General features: G+C 40.4%; 1 protein-coding gene across 2 annotated transcripts in view; it reads left to right on the top strand.

Annotated features, from left to right (window-relative positions):
- Positions 1-3136, top strand: part of TMLHE (trimethyllysine hydroxylase, epsilon) — a 72840-nt gene extending 69704 nt beyond the window's left edge. For both annotated transcript variants that reach the window (XM_047764727.1, XM_047764726.1), the window contains 2 exons: positions 126-264; positions 1099-3136. In XM_047764727.1, the coding sequence (XP_047620683.1) occupies positions 126-264; positions 1099-1230 (271 nt within the window). In that variant the 3' untranslated portion in view covers positions 1231-3136. The remainder of the gene's footprint in view (positions 1-125; positions 265-1098) is intronic.
- The last annotated feature ends 13820 nt before the right edge of the window (positions 3137-16956 follow it).

Below are 16956 nucleotides of genomic sequence, written 5' to 3'. Positions count from 1 at the left end.
ATTATTGTTATCTCATCTCTGGGACAAGTAATAAATATAGGGAAAGTCTTATATAAAATTGTTCAATAAGCAACAGATGTCTGTAACATGTGTTTGAGGAGAGCTTTCTCGTGTTTTCATCTTAGGTACAACAACTATGACCGGGCTGTCATCAATACCGTGCCTTACGATATTGTCCATCGTTGGTATACAGCACACCGTACTCTAACAACTGAGTTGAGGAGACCTGAGAACGAGTTTTGGGTCAAACTAAAGCCTGGCAGGGTGGGTGCCAAACTCTAAAGATGTCAAGTAAACTTATTATATTGAAGCAGTGAAGAATGAGTACTTATTTAATACATACTCAAAATGTTGCAAAAGAAAAAGAATCCTGGGTGTTGGCCCTGGTCCTACCATGCACTCGCTGAATGATCCAGAAGCAGGTTCCACCCAGTATCTACCCATCAGTGACTCAGTGACTCTATTTTTATGATGAGGGCTTTGAACTCAGTAGTCCCTAAGAGTCTTTCTAGCTTTATGATTCTCCTTCTCTCTCCTTCTCCCTTCTTCTCCCCCTTCTTCATCTTCTTCTTTTCCTCTTCCTCTTCCTCCCCTTCCTCTTCTTCCTCTTCCTCCTCTTCCTCCTCTTCTTCCTCCTCTTCTTCCTCCTCTTCTTCCTCCTCTTCTTCCTCCTCCTCTTCTTCTTCCTCTTCTTCTTCCTCTTGATATTTCCTCTGGATAAATTATTTTGCTAGCTTAGCATAAAATATAATGAAATAGTTTAACTCTTTGGGAATATATATGTAAAGAATTAAAGAGAAAGAAAAAAAAAACCCCAATGACCTGGTTTGCTTTCATAAGAGAATAGTTACTCAAGAAATATAAGCTCCTCAAATGCAGGGCCTGTTATCGGCGTTGCCTTTGTTATGTCCATTTAGCCTCTACAGGGCTCTGCACATCCTAGTTTCCAAATGTTTGTTTAATCTCAGAAGAAAAATACCTCATTGAATGGAACCAGAGAACAACCTAAAGCTTTTCTTTTAAATGATCTCTTCTGATTTAGGGTTCCTTTGTTCTGCCCTTGTTCTGAGCATTTTTCTTCTTTTTTCCCATTTACAGGTCCTATTTATAGACAACTGGCGTGTCCTACATGGCAGAGAATCCTTCACTGGCTACCGCCAGCTCTGCGGCTGCTACTTAACAAGGGATGATGTATTGAACACGGCTCGTCTCTTGGGGCTTCAGGCTTAAAGTTGACAACATTGGGATGGTGCGCACACCTGACACCCTGGCTACCAGAATTTCCCATCAGCAGGATAATATTGTGTCAGTACCTACTTCAGACTATCTCCTTACCTTGTTACACAAAGCCAAAACCTCCCCTTTCTCTAGTAGGGAAAACTTTATAGAAAGGCCTCTGAGACAACTGATGTCAGCCACCTAGTGTGGTACCCTTCTTCCCCAAGTTATAGCGCGGACTCATTTAGTTTTTAGACCTTTTGATGTAACTCTGGTCAATGTATTTCAGAAATATAATCACATTGATAAAGAAACAATAATAGTCACTACATCAAAATTTGTTTCAACTGGATCAGTTACGAAGAAATGAATTCTAGGAATAACAAAGTCTTGATAGAGCTGAGATTTGCATATTTTTTAATCTTAGGATACCTAAACACTTTTAAAAGTTACTGAGGACCCCTAAAGAGTGCTTGGATGTGGGCTATATCTGTTGATCCTAATTGTATCAATAATAGCAGATGCAATCACAATAGATGTTAAAGTTAAAATGCTTAAGATTGAAGAGTACAAAAGCACATATCCCTCAGCTATTGGAGAGATGACAGCATCACATGTCCTGTGGCCTCTGAAAAAGTCCTTTTACAGTCCTGAAAGGACTAGAGTGAAAAAGGTAATATCATCGTAATGTTGTTATTGAAAAATTGTTTTTAACCCACAGAGCCAAGGGCTGGAGGATACCTTGGGACAGTCCTTTACATGGACACACAAAGTAAAGAGTTTAACTCATAAACTTTTCTGTATGGTCTCCTAGAACTACAGGCATCATCAGAATTGCTTGATAGCATGAGCTCAGTGATAAAGTGGGAACTGAATACCAACCATGTTTTATCTGGTGAGAGGGGTTACATCTGTCTAAGTCATCTCTTGAGGAGTAAAACTAAGCAGTCTCTACAGCTCCCGTGAAACAAACCCTTCCATTTAGTAACTCTGTGAGGGAGAACTGCAGAAAGTTTTTAGAGATTCCTGAGGTTACATGTGATCATTCATAGATGCACACACACAAAGCACAAGGAGAGTGCAGAGGGTTAGTACATAAGATTGTTCAGGAAATTCATCACAATAAATAATGTGCCTCCAAAGAAACACGAAATTTAGGATGCAGTCTATTTTCCTCCATTTCTGCTGATCTTTGTTTCTTATTTTTTCCTATCTTAAAATATTGTACATGTTAATTGCCAAGATTTGACTGGGTTAGGTGTAATACATTGGTTTGGGCTGGGGTTGGAGAGTTTATGGGGTTTTTTTGGCGGCACCCATGGTGTGAAGGAGTCCCAGCGCCACAGATCAAACCCACGCCATAGCAATAACCAGAGCTGCTGCAGTGACCGTGCCAGACCCTTAAGCCGCTGTGCCACAAGGGAACTTCTTGTTTCTTTTATTTCTTAAAATGGCTTTACTGTATATGTGGAGCGAGAGAAGGCAAACAGAGAGACAGGAGTGAGGTTTATGTTCCCTTGGCTTTCATCAAAAGTGAAGCCGCGCAGGAACCACACTGACTGCTATAGAATATGCTCAAAGACAGTCCAGGCTAGGATGTGCACGAGAGAAACCAATTCATTAGTGTCAGGATAGGAGTCACAAATCCAAGTCAGGATTCTGACAGAGAAGAGAGCCTAATCTGGTGCTTTCAGGAAGTTCCTAGTCCACACTTACTAGTTGATGCGGTACTTACTGACCCATCCGGTGCTCCACAAGATGTTCTCAGCATGTTTCTGCATTTTACTTGTACTGTCTAGGAATCTTGAGGGGATCCTCCATGAGATGTGTTGTCCTCTGAGGTCGAAGGGTGGATAATCAGGTTCAGATTGTTAAGGAATACCATTTAGCAGTCCGAATAAAAGTAACCACATTTTGACATACGACTTTGCTCTCTGCTGTTAGGTACACCTAGAGTATGTCAGCAGGGGTCTTCATCGGAACAGTTACCTTTTTGGAAGTTTTGCCTAAATTAGCCTTAAAAGTTACACTCTAACTGGGGTCGGCATTGATTTATGACAAGCAAAGAACATGTTCATGGCCCTGGAGAGCTAAGGACGCAGATCAATTGTCCTCCCTTTGTACCGAAGGACTCCCTTTACCTTCTGTCTTCCCTGGGACCTTCATTCATTCATTATCTCATCCTCACTTCCCTAAATTTCCAATCAATCAATTTTCTATAATGTACTCCCCTCAGAGAAAGAAAGAGGAAAAGATGCCGCGGGAGCGGCCCAAGAAATAGCAACAACAACAACAACAACAAGACAAAAAGACAAAAAAAAAAAAAAGAAAGAAAGAAAGAAAGAGGAAAAGGAACTATTTGAGTGTTGCTCATGGTCACTGAGAACTTTCTACATGACGAAACATAAGCACGAGTCTTTGTCTCCCAAGCTCCCTGCAGAGCCGCTTTTGCCCTTTGATGCAGTGGGATGTGACCAGCAGGGTCAGGAGCGCAGCACCTAACACGGTGTTTCGTTGCACCCAACATAGTCATTTCCTAATACAGATTTTTGGAATAAGAGTGAGTAATCAATTCTTTTCAAACTCACCAGAAAATATTACATTCTCTGTATGTCTTTTTGTGTTTGGCAATTAACTGGCACTGAATGTTGTTCACCTTCAACTTCAACCAAGCATCCAAGCATCCAAATGTGCCCAAACCAAGAGGGGTTCCCTGGGCTACAGAACCTACAATTTTTTTAATACTTTTTGTTTGTTTGTTTTTTTAGGGCCACACCTGCGGCATATGGAGGTTCCAAGGTAGGGGTCAAATCACAGCTGTAGCCGCCGGCCTACGCCACAGCCACATGGGATCCGAGCCATGTCTGCGACCTACACCACAGCTCACGGCAGTGCCAGATCCTTAACCCACTAAGCAAGGCCAGGGATCAAACCCAAAACCTCATGGATACTAGTTGAGTTCGTCAACTGCCGAGCCATGATGGGAACTCCCCAGAACTTATCATTTTAAAACTGAGGAAGCCTCACACAAATCAGGCTTGTTGGTCCTACCTTCTTGTTTGCTCTTCATTCTTCTCTTCTTCAGTTTAAGGTGAAGGCCTTGGACTAGGCAGCATCTAAATGCTCTGCCATTATGTAATTTTGTTTGGGCCCTCATGGCTCATGTAGGTACAATAAGGAAAATACCTACCTCAAAGGGATTTTTTATACATTTGTGATGATTCATAAGATCTTTGTAGCCCATAATAGTGACCAATAATAATATCTAACTCATATAGGAGTTATAATATCTTATAATAATATCTAACTCTATATAGTTCTTGCTGTGTGCCAGACAGTTCTAAGTGCTTCTAATGCCCACAGCAACCCTTTCCCCATTTTATAAACAAAGAGAAGCAATGAGAGATTCAGTGGCATACCCAAGATCACACCACTATGTAAGTGTCAAAGTATAGATTAGAACTTTGACAGCCTGGCTACAGAGACAATGCTTCCAACTACTTTGCCATATAGCGCAGAAAATGTTAATTCCCTCCCCCTTTTCCGTACTGACACAGTCTAGCTGGCCATTCATAGAAAATAATCGTCTCCACTGTCACAGCCCTTCCAAATAAACCTTAAAAGAACTATGAAATATCCAGTTTTGTTTTACAGTTTGTAAACATCCACTAACACACACGTCCCAACTTTCTAAAAAGTATTTTCCACTTTCTCTAACTAAATGTCTTCCAGTGGTGGAAGCTTGATGGGAGGAAATCAATCAACCTACTCAGCATATTTCCTTCTTACCATACTCTTGCAAAACACCTGTCAGTTCCTAACATCAAAACCACTTTACAGGACCTGTTCACATCACTGCCCCAGGGAGCTCTTGGGCATATTGGACATTCACTCCCAGAGCCAACTGATGGCTTGGCTCAGCTCCTCGCTGTGAGGTCAGGCTGTGGGTGTCTTCACGTCTTCAGGCCTCTGCCTCACCAGGGCCAAGGAAGCTGGCAGATTAGGTGGGAGTTCTTTTCTTTCTGATTTACCTTCAGGAGTTGGTGGGTTTGCGGGTAATTCCATGCTAGTCCTTGTCTTTAAGCCAAGAGCCTCCATCTTGCTCAGAATCCTTTTGGACCACTATATTCTGCAGGAGCTTAACTTTTGGATACCATTATTTGCTTCAGTCCAGCAGAAGCCTGCCATTTCAACACAGACAATTATCGTGTGTGTGTGTCAATAGATGAATGGATGGATGGATGGATGGATACACAGACAAGACAGATAGATAGATAATTCTGGCCACACTCTCGGCATATGGAAGTTCCTGAGCCGGGGATGGAATCCAAGCTGCAGCTGTGACTAAGCCGCAGCTGTGGCAATGCCAGATTCTTGATTCTGAATTTCCTTTTCAGATTGGTCATTGTCCATATATGTAAATGCACTGATTCTTGTGTGTTGACTTTGTATCCTGGTCACTTGCTGAACTCTTTTATTAGTTCGAATAGGTTTTCTACATATAAGATGAGATCATCCGCAGTGATAGCAATACTTCTTACTTTTCATTTGCCTCAATCTATTTTCTTTTTCTTGCCTAGTTGCTCTGACTAGAACAGCCAGAACTGCGTGGGATAGAAGTGGTGAGGAGTTCCTGCTGGGGTGCAGCGGGTTAAGTATCGAACTGCAGTGGCCCAGGCTGCTCCGCAGGCGTGGGTTGGATCCCGGGCCTGGGGCAGTTGGTTAAAGTGTCTGGCCTTGCCACAGCTGTGGTGTAGGTCACAGATGCAGCTCGGATTAAATCCCTGGCCCAGGAACTTGCATATGTCACTGTTGCGGCCATTAAAAAAAAAGAAGTGAAAGTGGGCTTCCTTGCTTTGCTCCTGGTATTAAAGGAAAAGCCTTCATTCTTTCATCATTGAGTATGATCCTCACTGAGGGCTCTTCATACATGATTCTTCCCACATGTAAGTAGTTTCCTTCTATTCCTAGCTTATTGAGTCTTCTTGTCTGATACCTAACATATAAGGGAACTCCTACAAGTCAATAGCTAAAAAATAAAGATCCCAATTTTAAAAATGGACAAAGGAACTGAGTAGACATTTCTCCAAAGAGGACATACCAATGGCCAACAGGCAGATGAAAAGGTGCTCAACATCGTTAATCATCAGTCACACCTCTGCATGTCTACCCAAAGGAATTGAAGTCAGGATCTTAAAGAGATATCTGTACTCCCATGTTCTTTGCTGTATTCATAATTGCCAAGACATCAAAGGTCCACCAAATATGACACACATCTGTAAGGGAATACCACTCAGCCTTAAAAGATAAGGTAATCCTGCCATTTGTGAAAAAAATAGATGACCTGGGAGGACATTATGCTAAGTGAAATAAGCCAGACAAATACTACATGATGCCACTTAGATGAGGAATATAAAATAGCCAGACTCATAGAAGAGAGCAGAATGGTGGTTTCCAGGGTCTAGGAGAAGAGGGAAACGGGGAGGTATAAATCAAAGGGCACAAAGTTTCAGTTATACAGGATGCACTGGTCCTTGGGACCTATTAAGCAGCTTATAGCCTATAACTAACAATACTGTATTGTATGCTTTAAATTTTGCAAAGAGCGCAGATCTTCTGTTACATATTGTTATCATGGAATAATAGTAATAAATAAAGAAGGTAGAAGGAAACTTTTGGAGGCGATAGGTATGTTTATGGCATAGATTTGGGTTATGGTTTCTTAAGTGTATACTTGTCTCCGAACTCATCAAGTTGTATACATTTAATATGTACAACTTTTGTTTATGTCAATAATACCTCAGTAAAGTAGTTTTTGAAATAAAAAGTTTCATTAAGTTGTGGTACATACACACAATGGAATACTACACACACACACAATGGAATACTACTGAGCTATAAAAAAGAATGAAATTTTGCCATTTGCAACAACGTGAGTGGATTTGGAGGGTATTATGCTTAATGAAAAAAATCAGATAAAGACAAAATCTGTATGATATCACTTATATGTGGAACCTAAAAAACAAAACAGACTAGTAAATATAACAAAAAAGAAACAGACTCACAAATATAGAGAACACACTGGTGGTTACCAGTGGGGAGAGGGAAGAGGGAGGGGCAAGATAGGGGGAGGGGATTCAAAGGCACAAACCACTACATATAAAATAAATGATTACAAGGATATGTTGTACAGCATAGGGAATATAGCCAATATTTTATAAATTTAAATCAAGTATAACCTATAAAAAATTGAATCATTATGCTATACACCTGAAACTTACATAGAATTGTAAGTCAACTATACATCAATATATATAGATAAATAAATAAATAAATAAAGGTCCATGTTGCAGGACTCTTGCTCTGCAGTCAGGAATTGAAGACAACTTTTTCTCTTGACCCAGAGCCCATTCAAAACTGCAAGCCTCAGAGTTTTCTTGGGAAATGTGTTGGACCCAAGTATAGTATCCACAGTCTTCAAAATCCAAAGATACATACCAATTATTGTGCTCTTTTTTAATCATAAGTATTGTGAGTCACAATCACTTGCTCACACTTAAGAAAGGATACCCTGATGCACCCCGGAACTTTCACAGAAATTAAATCTCCCCTGTTTCTGGCATAGAACCAGTGATCTGGCATTGCCCTGAGACATGAACAGTAAAATTAATATACTTGTAAATGCAAATTTATTCTGATTTTGCTTGTCACAGGGGACAAGAGAAAAGAAAAATGGCAAGTTTATAGTTTTATATCACATGCCAGAACCTTTGTGGCTTGTCGACTTGCTCCAGAACACACAACACATCTGAAATCTCAGCTGTTATTGAATTGATATTGCCACCTGATTAAATCTGTGATGAGCTGCTGTCATTTTCCATGACCCATCTGTCGTTCGTAGTAGCCAAACAAATGAGTTCGTTTGGGATATAATAGAAATCCCATCACTTGGGATATAATAGGAACTTTCTGTAATGATGGAAATGTTTCTTACCTGTGCAGTCCCATATGGTAGGCCCTAGTCACACGTGGCTTTTGAGCACTCGAAACGTGAGAAACTGATCTTTCAGTGTCCTTCAATTTGCATTTAAATGTAAAAAGCCACATGTGGCCAAGTAGCTACCATGTTGGGCAGCACATCTCTAGACATATAAGAAGCCCAGTGACTTCACAATTTTCTGATCACTTCAGAGCTAGTAAATGCCACGGCTGCAGGATATCCTGGTGTCTTGACTTCCTGATAAACATCCTGCCACGACTGATAACAATTTGCATTATCATGATTACCCAAGTGGACATATCCCCCAAATATAAGATTAAGTGAAAATGACAAGCTGCACAATGATATATACAGTATGTTACCAACTAAAGCTTTCTTTAAAAGATGGAACATTCTGATATGTTTATGCAATACAGAACTATGTCAAAAAGAATAAAAATCTGTGCTTGGATGGTAAATTCCAAATTCAGGCTAACAATCACTTCTGGAGAATAAGGACAATGAGGTCAAGGAAGAATAACAGCACTGAAAGGTAAGTAGATGGTTATTTGTTACATTATCATCTACACTCTTTCCATGTCTGAAATTTTTTTATTTATTTTTATTTGTTATCATTGTTATTATTATTATTGCTTTTGGGGGCCACACCCATGGCATATGGAGGTTCCCAGGCTAGGTGTCAAATCAGAGCTGTAGCCTCTGGCCTACGCCAGAGCCACAGCAACGCAGGATCCGAGCTGCATCTGCGACCTACACCACAGCTCATGGCAGCACTGGATCCTTAACCCACTGAACGAGGCCAGGGGTCGAATCCGCAACCTCATGGATACTAGTGGGGTTTGTTAAGCACTGCGCCACGATGGGAACTCCCTGAAATAGTTTTTAAAAGAAATAAACACACACGTATTGCAATTATTGTGAGCTACCCTTGAAAAGAAGTTGTGCTTCACACTTTCAGACAATAGTGAAAAAAAAGAATGAATAAAGATATAGAAAGAGCTGGAGGCGTATAGGAGAGAAGGTGAGAAGTATATTTTGTCTCTTAGATGTTTAATTTTTATGAGATTTTTAATATACATTGCTGGGATATGAAAAAACAAGCATCAAACACTCTTTGGTGTGTTTATCCCATGGGAGTATATTTGGTGGGGCAATTTATCAATATCAATACAAGTTTTAATTGGAATAGCAACAGATACATATTAGAATGTATTTATATATTTTAGCCAAACATTTCTAAAAGTTTTGAAAATATTCTTCATGATAGATTCCTGCCTTCCCTCTTGTCTTTGTTCCTAATCAAATCTCCATTCTGAACTGAGTGACCCTTGAAAACTGCACACTCCCCGGTCACATCGCTCTCGCTGCATCATCTCCGATATAACTATTTGCAGTTTCCCTGATGTGCCATGCTCGCCCCGGCCTCTGTGCCTTTCCACACGCCTTTTCCTCTTCCTCGAATGTCATTTCCCCACATCTAATGTGCCCAGCAAACTTTCACTCATCCTACAAGATTCAATCCTAGCCTCACCTCTCTTTACCCTGTATGCTTTCGTTATTAATATTCTGTATTATTTCGCCTTTTCCCTGACCTCGGGCCTTTGCACATTAGACGAATTTACATGTCTTCTGTCCTCCTTTAGCACCTTATGCTTCCGCTGTACTCTTTACCACCCAGTATTTTGTGGCATATCTGTATTTAAAACATAGAATCATCTGTCCTTACACTTGGACTCCGGTAAATAGCATATCCTGGGTCATTTTATTTTGTGGCAGATTTGATTTTGTAAATGGCATAAGGACTAGATTCCTTGGTATCCAGATTTCATCTCTTTCTCGGTTTCCTTCCTTAGCTGCATGCTCAAAAGCTGCAGGCAGTTCGGGGCAAAACATGCTCTTTGCGGCTGGATGGCTGTGAGGCAAGGGACAAAAAGAGGAGCCAGAAGAACTGTCGTCTTCGTGGTTATCGTCTTCATCCTCATCCTGTGGCTTTTTCTTGCTCAACCTGGGATTTATACAGCAGAAAACTGCTTTCATGTCCTGGACAAAGGTCACTTTGGAAGGGAAGATGCATAACAGAAAGATAAGACCTCCGGAGACGCCACACGGGAAATGCAAGCGCATCTTCTCAGGTATGCCTGTGAGGAAGACAATAGACCAGGGATCCGTAAGGATCACGAGCACTGTTCAAGGGAAAAGGAAAGAAAGACTTAGGGATCTCCTCTTTCAGCCGAGGTCGATCCTTCCAGGAATGCTCAATAATGGGACCAATATGAGAAATACTGAAATGAGGAATAAGCACGGAACGACAAGCCAGTTCTTTCGTCTCTTGGTTTCTCTCGTTCCTGAATGCGATGGATTGAATTGTGCCCCCACCTCCAAATTCCTGTGTTGGAGCCCCCCCCCCCCCCCCCCACTGTGGTGCTATTTGGACGTGAGGCCTTTGGGAGATCATTACGTTTAGATGAGGCCGTGGCGCGGGGCCCTCGAGATGGGACTGGCGCCCTTGTAAGAAGAGATGACACAAGGATTTCTCCCTCTCGCTCGCTCGCGCTCTCTCCTCTCTCTCTCTGCCATCTAAGGACATATAGTGAGAAGGTAGATGCCTTTAATCTAGGAAGGGAGCTCTCACCAGAAACCAACCATGCTGGCCCCTCGATCTGAAACTTCTCATCTCCAGAACTGTGAGAAAATAAATTTCTGTTGTTTAAGCCAACTAGTATATAGCACTTTGTTATGGAAGCCTGAGAGGACTTTACACTGAATAAGAATTGGACAGGGCTTTCGTGTTCATTTAATCTTTAGAAACGTGGAGCCCAGGCATGGTTGAGTGGCATTTTTTTCCCGTGTCTCAAGCAAAACATAGTGGTTGCATGTGCATTTTTTATTTGTCAAAGTTGAAAATACAGAGAATAAAATATTACACTTTGAAAAGAAGGTGCGTATTTCACCAGTTCCGTGTTAAATGCAACACTGTGCACCAGAGACACGTCCAACGAAAAAAAAATCTCCCTTGGCAGCTCTGTACTTGATAAGATGATAGGCTGGGTTTCATCACGTAACAATCTCTAACTCCTTGTATTGAGTGCTATGACCTCTGCTTCCTCAGAATAGCGATGTTACTTTAAGTATCCCTATTGCTCCCCTTGCTATCAGTTCGGGAAGAGGAGTTTATCCTTTCATGACCTTCGCCTATCATTAGCGCTCTTTTCGGATGTTTAAAAGGATTTATGGAGTCCCTGTCCTGGTTCAACAGAAACAAATCTGACAAGTATCCATGAGGACACAGGTTCGACTCCTAGCCTCACACAGTGGGTTAAGGATCCAGCATTGCTGTGAGCCATGGTGTAGGGGGCAGAGGCGGCCGGCTTGGACCCCGCATTGCTGTGGCTGTGGTGTAGGCCGGCGGCTTCAGCTCTGATTCAACCCCTAGCCTGGGAACCTCCATAGGCCTTGGGTACAGCCATAAAAAGACGAGAAAAAAAAGTATTTATTATGACAGGAGAAACTGCTAATGAGAATTTATTGGGTGGGGAAGCAGGTAACATAATTTTATATATGTATATATATATAGTATTTGGGGGGGTTTTTTTAAGGACTTTGTTTTTAGAGCAGTTTCATGTTCATAATATCATGATCCTTTCATGAAATGACCAGATAGCCTTTCTTTCCCACTGAAAGTTGAATCAAATATTTACCTTTGTCCGTTTTTAATATAACATGAGATGTATTGTGAGACAATTTAGAAAATCCAGGAGCTGGAAAAAGCCACCCATAATACCAGCACTTAGGAATACTGAAGATGAACTTTTCGATGTATATCTTTAAGGGTTTTTTTTTTACATTTGCTTTATTAAATTATAGCTCATTTACAATGTCGAGCCAATTTCTGCTATACAGCAAAGTGACCCAGTCACTTTATGTATATGCACATTTTTTTCTCATATTAGCTTCCATCGTGTTCCATCCCAAGAGACTGGATATAGTTCCGCATCCTATACAGTGGGATATCTTTGCTTATCCATTCCAAATATTTTTCTAAATTTCTTTTTTTTGTTTGTTTGTTTAATGGCTGCGGCCTATGCCATGGCTGGCCAACACTGGATCCTTTAGCCTCTTGCACCATGGCAGGATCAAACCCTTGCCTCCGCAGCAACCCAAGCCACTGCAGTTGGATTCTTAGCCCACTGTGCAACAGCAAAACTCTCTAAATTTCTTTTAATGGCTTTATATTCTATAAGATCTCAACTTGTAAGGCTCTAAATAGATATTGTCAAGTTTCCTTTCAGAATTATACCAGTGATACACACCACCAGCACGTCAAAATGCTCACGATTTCACTTTAACATGGAGTATTGCATTTTCTTTCAATTACCACTTTAGTAGGAAAATGTTATCTCAAACATTTACTGAATTTGTTATCTCACCAATGTTGTATGACTTTGAGTCACAGGAATGTTAAATGCTTTCGTCACATCTATTAGATTTAGGTGTTTCTTCTTCTGTCAATGGTATATTAATACCATTTGTCTAATTGGAGCAAGTAAATGATTTTGTTATGGATTCAAAAGATTCTTATACATTGTTAATAATTAGCCTCTTTGTCAAGATTGTTGCAAATAGTTTTTGTAGTTTGCCTTTTAATATAAATTGTAGCAGTTTTTGATGTTGGGAGGCTTAATTTTTTATTTATTCAAATCTAGAACTTTTTTCCTTGTGGATCCTGTTTGGGGATCATAAGAATTATAATTAAAAAGTAACAATCATCATTATACTTAGAAATTATTTTCCCATCACAATATATTTCACTTGTATTTCGTGCAACCAAACAGATGTTTCCTTTATTTTTGAAATTTTTGATGACTATCATATCAGAATAAGTTTTTAGATTACAGAGACATTGTCAGAAAGTACAGACTTTCCATGAATATTTCCCCTCCCCCTCCCTCCACCCTATTCACACAGGATTTCTCCCATTCACATTTTGCATGTGTGGGATCCGTTTGTTACAACCGATGAATCAGCACTGATGGATCGTTATTGACTAACGTCCCTAGTTGACCTGAGGATTCACTCTGTGTTGCGCGGTTCTACGGATTTTGATAAATGCACGATGTTATGTGTCCGCTTTCACAGTGTCATGCAACATAGTTTCACTTCTCTAAAACGGTCCTGTGCCCCCCTATTCATCCCTATCTCCACTCTCAATAAAGGACAGAATCCATCTGACAGAAATTCCTTCATTTGCCTTAATCTGAACCAATCCATTCCTGTATCTATTTTATCATTCTTCTCTCAACTTGTTTTCTTCGGCGAAACGGATCCTCCTATTTCAATTAGCCTATCTTTAATTTCGCTGATTCTTCTGCCAGCTCACATATGCTGTTGAGCTTCCTAGTGAACTTTTCATTTTAGTTGTACTTTTCAGCTCCAGAATTTAGTTCAATTTTTACAGTTTTTCTTTATTGAAGTTCTCCATTTGGTAAGACATCATTCTCATGCTTTCCTTTAGTTCTTTGAAAGTATGCAGTCCGAGGAAGAGAAAGAAAAAGTAATGAAGATAAATGAACAGAGGAAAATGCCAAGATTCCCAGATAAGGATAGACTTGGAGGGTTACCCCCCAAGCAACAAAACAAGGCCTAATCAAGGAATATTTCCATCTCCAGTCATTTTTAGTTTCGAGGTCGCCGGATCAAGAGGAGTCATATCTTGGAGTTCCCGTCGTGGCTCAGTGGTTAACGAAGCCGACTAGGAACCATGAGGTTGCGGGTTTGATCCCTGACCTTGCTAGGTGGGTTAAGGATCCGGCATTGCCATGAGCTGTGGTGTAGGTCGCAGATGCAGCTTGGATTCCATGTTGCTGTGGCTCTGGCATAGCCTGGTGGCTACAGCTCCGATTAGACCCCTAGCCTGGGAACCTCCATGTGCCGAGGGAGCAGCCCTAGAAAAGACAAAAAGACCAAAAGACAAAAAAAAAAAAAAAAAAGAGGAGTCATATCTGGACTTAATGTAAAGACTACCTCACATCACAGATTTTGAGCTGAGTACAGTGACTGATTGGGACCTTCTGAGTTATTTATCCTTTGGTAAATGATAGGTAATTGTATTGTGTGTACTGAATATTTGGTGACCAAAAGGATAACTAGTGCTAGGAGGTTTTACTGTTCACCTGCAGTGTAAGCACCTAACCATTAGCTTGTTTGATTGTAGTGTAAGTGCCTGACGTTAAAATTTTGATTTCTAATGTTCAAAGACATCTATCTCATTTGATCCCTGGCCCCGGAACTTCTGTATGTCACAGGTGCAGTCACGAACAAAACAAAACAAACAAAAACACAAAGACAATGAAAGTATCTTAATGAATGAAGAGAAGGAAAGCTCGTTTTAAAAATGAATTACAGGAGTTCCCGTCGTGGCGCAGTGGTTAACGAATCCGACGAGGAACCATGAGGTTGCGGGTTCGGTCCCTGCCCTTGCTCAGTGGGTTAACAATCCGGTGTTGCCGTGAGCTGGGGTGTAGGTCGCAGACACGGCTCAGATCTGGCGTTGCTGTGGCTCTGGCGTAGGCCGGTGGCTACAGCTCCGATTCGACCCCTAGCCTGGGAACCTCCATATGCCGCGGGAGTGGCCCAAGAAATAGCAAAAAGACAAAAAAAAAATGAATTACAACTAACAAATGTAGAAGAATTATAGAATTGGAAAATCACCATTTTGCGTCCAAAACAGTAACAATTCATTCAGGAAAAGATCTTTGATAGTGAGAGAAAGTTTGTTGAGGAACAGGGCATATTCATATAAAGCATCTTCCTATGAGACACATGCTACTTACAAAGGGAAAAAATATTACTTTACAGTAAAGACATCTGGGACACACAACCTTAACCGAGTTATCAAAGATCATCCGATCAGTAATGGGACAGATACATCGTTTCTATGGTATTTCTACCAAAAGTACATAACATGAATCTAATCATGAGGAAACATCAGACATATTTGAACATAGGAACATTCTACAAAACAGCTTATCGATGGAGTTCTCTGTTGGCTCACCAGGTTAAGAACCCAACATTGTTACTCCTATGGCACAGGTTCAATCCCTGGCCCGGGAACTTCCACATTCTGCGGGCATGGCTAAAACAAAACAAAGCAAACAAACAAAAAAACCGAATCTGTGCCTGTCCAAAAACGTCATGAAAGAAAAGGAAAGACAGAGGAACTGTTACAGATTGAGACTACATCAAACTAAAAACATGAAACTTAATTGCAACATATGATCGTGTATTGAATCCTAGATCAGAAAAAAATATAGTTATAAAGAGCATTATTGAGACAATTAGAAATCTTTGAAAAGGGATCTGGATTAAATGGTAGTTTTTGTAAGTGTTAATTCTAAGATTTCAAGCATTGTACTATGGTTATGAATAAGAGATGCCTGCATTTTTAAAGATATACACTGAGCTACTTTAGGATACTGCAACATCAACGCCTCAACATATCCTCAATGTGTTCAGAAAAATAGTACTATGAATATATACACAGAGACTAGATAGGTGATATAAGAACAAAGCAAATGTGATTTTAAAAATATTCCCATTGTGGCGTTGCCATTGTGGCTCAACAGTAATGAACCCAACTAGTAACTATGAGGATGTGGGTTCCATCCCTGGCCCCACTCAGTGGGTTAAGGATTCAGCATTGCCGAGAGCTGTGATGTAGGCCGCAGATGCGGCTCAGATTTGGCATGGCTGTGGCTGTGGCATAGGCCAGCCGCTATAGCTCTGATTCAACCCCTAGCCTGGGAATTTCCACGTGCCACACCTGTGGCCCTAAAAAAAAATATTTTTTATGTTTTAAAATGGAGAATCTAGACGAACTCTTTGTACTAGTCTTGAAAGTTTTCTGTATGTTTGACCTTATTTCAAAATTAAAAGTTAAAAAGTTCTATGTGAGCCGACTTTGTTCAACTCAATGCAAATAAATTTTAAAGTCAGAATAAAATGAAAAAAAAATGCCTTTTTGTAAGTGTAGAAATCAATAAGATACAACAGGAAGATGCAAACCACGAAAAGTTGGTGCAACTAAATTAACATCAAATACAATAAACACTAAGGCAATAGAACTTCCTGGAGATTTAAAAGATCACTGCATACAATAAGGTCAATACACCAGGATGATGTAACATATTAGGGGAGTGACAAAGTGGCTTCAACATCCATAATCAAAGACTTGCAGGAGTGAAAGAGACATGTGAAAACCCAACATTATATCATCTGCTTTGGGAACTGATAGAGAAAGCAGTCATCAGTGCAATACAGATTAGGAATATTGGCTTAACACAATTAATAATCTTGATTTATTTTTGAGTCAACAGGTCTCTTGGGAATCCAATGTAAGCGGCTAATGGTACATGACTTCTTTGGGGGATGATAAAATGATCTAAAGTATGACCACGGTAATGGTTACACAAGCTTGTGCATATACTAAAAATCATTAATTACATCCTTGATATGAGTGAATTTTATGGTATGTAAATAATACCTCCAAAAATATGCAAAAAAAAAGAAAGAAAACTGGGGACTGATCACATTCTGGGCCACAAAGGACTTCTTTGAAGAAGAGACACTAACTCACAGAGTTTGAAAAACTTATTGTTTTTCAATAAGGAGACAGGTTGGAGGTGGGGGGATGGGCTGGGGTCGGGGATGGAAATGCTATAAAATTGGGTTGATATTTGTAC

Source organism: Phacochoerus africanus, chromosome X, assembly GCF_016906955.1.
Source record: "Phacochoerus africanus isolate WHEZ1 chromosome X, ROS_Pafr_v1, whole genome shotgun sequence".
Lineage (NCBI taxonomy): Eukaryota > Metazoa > Chordata > Mammalia > Artiodactyla > Suidae > Phacochoerus > Phacochoerus africanus.
This window is presented reverse-complemented; position numbering and strand designations above follow the sequence as displayed.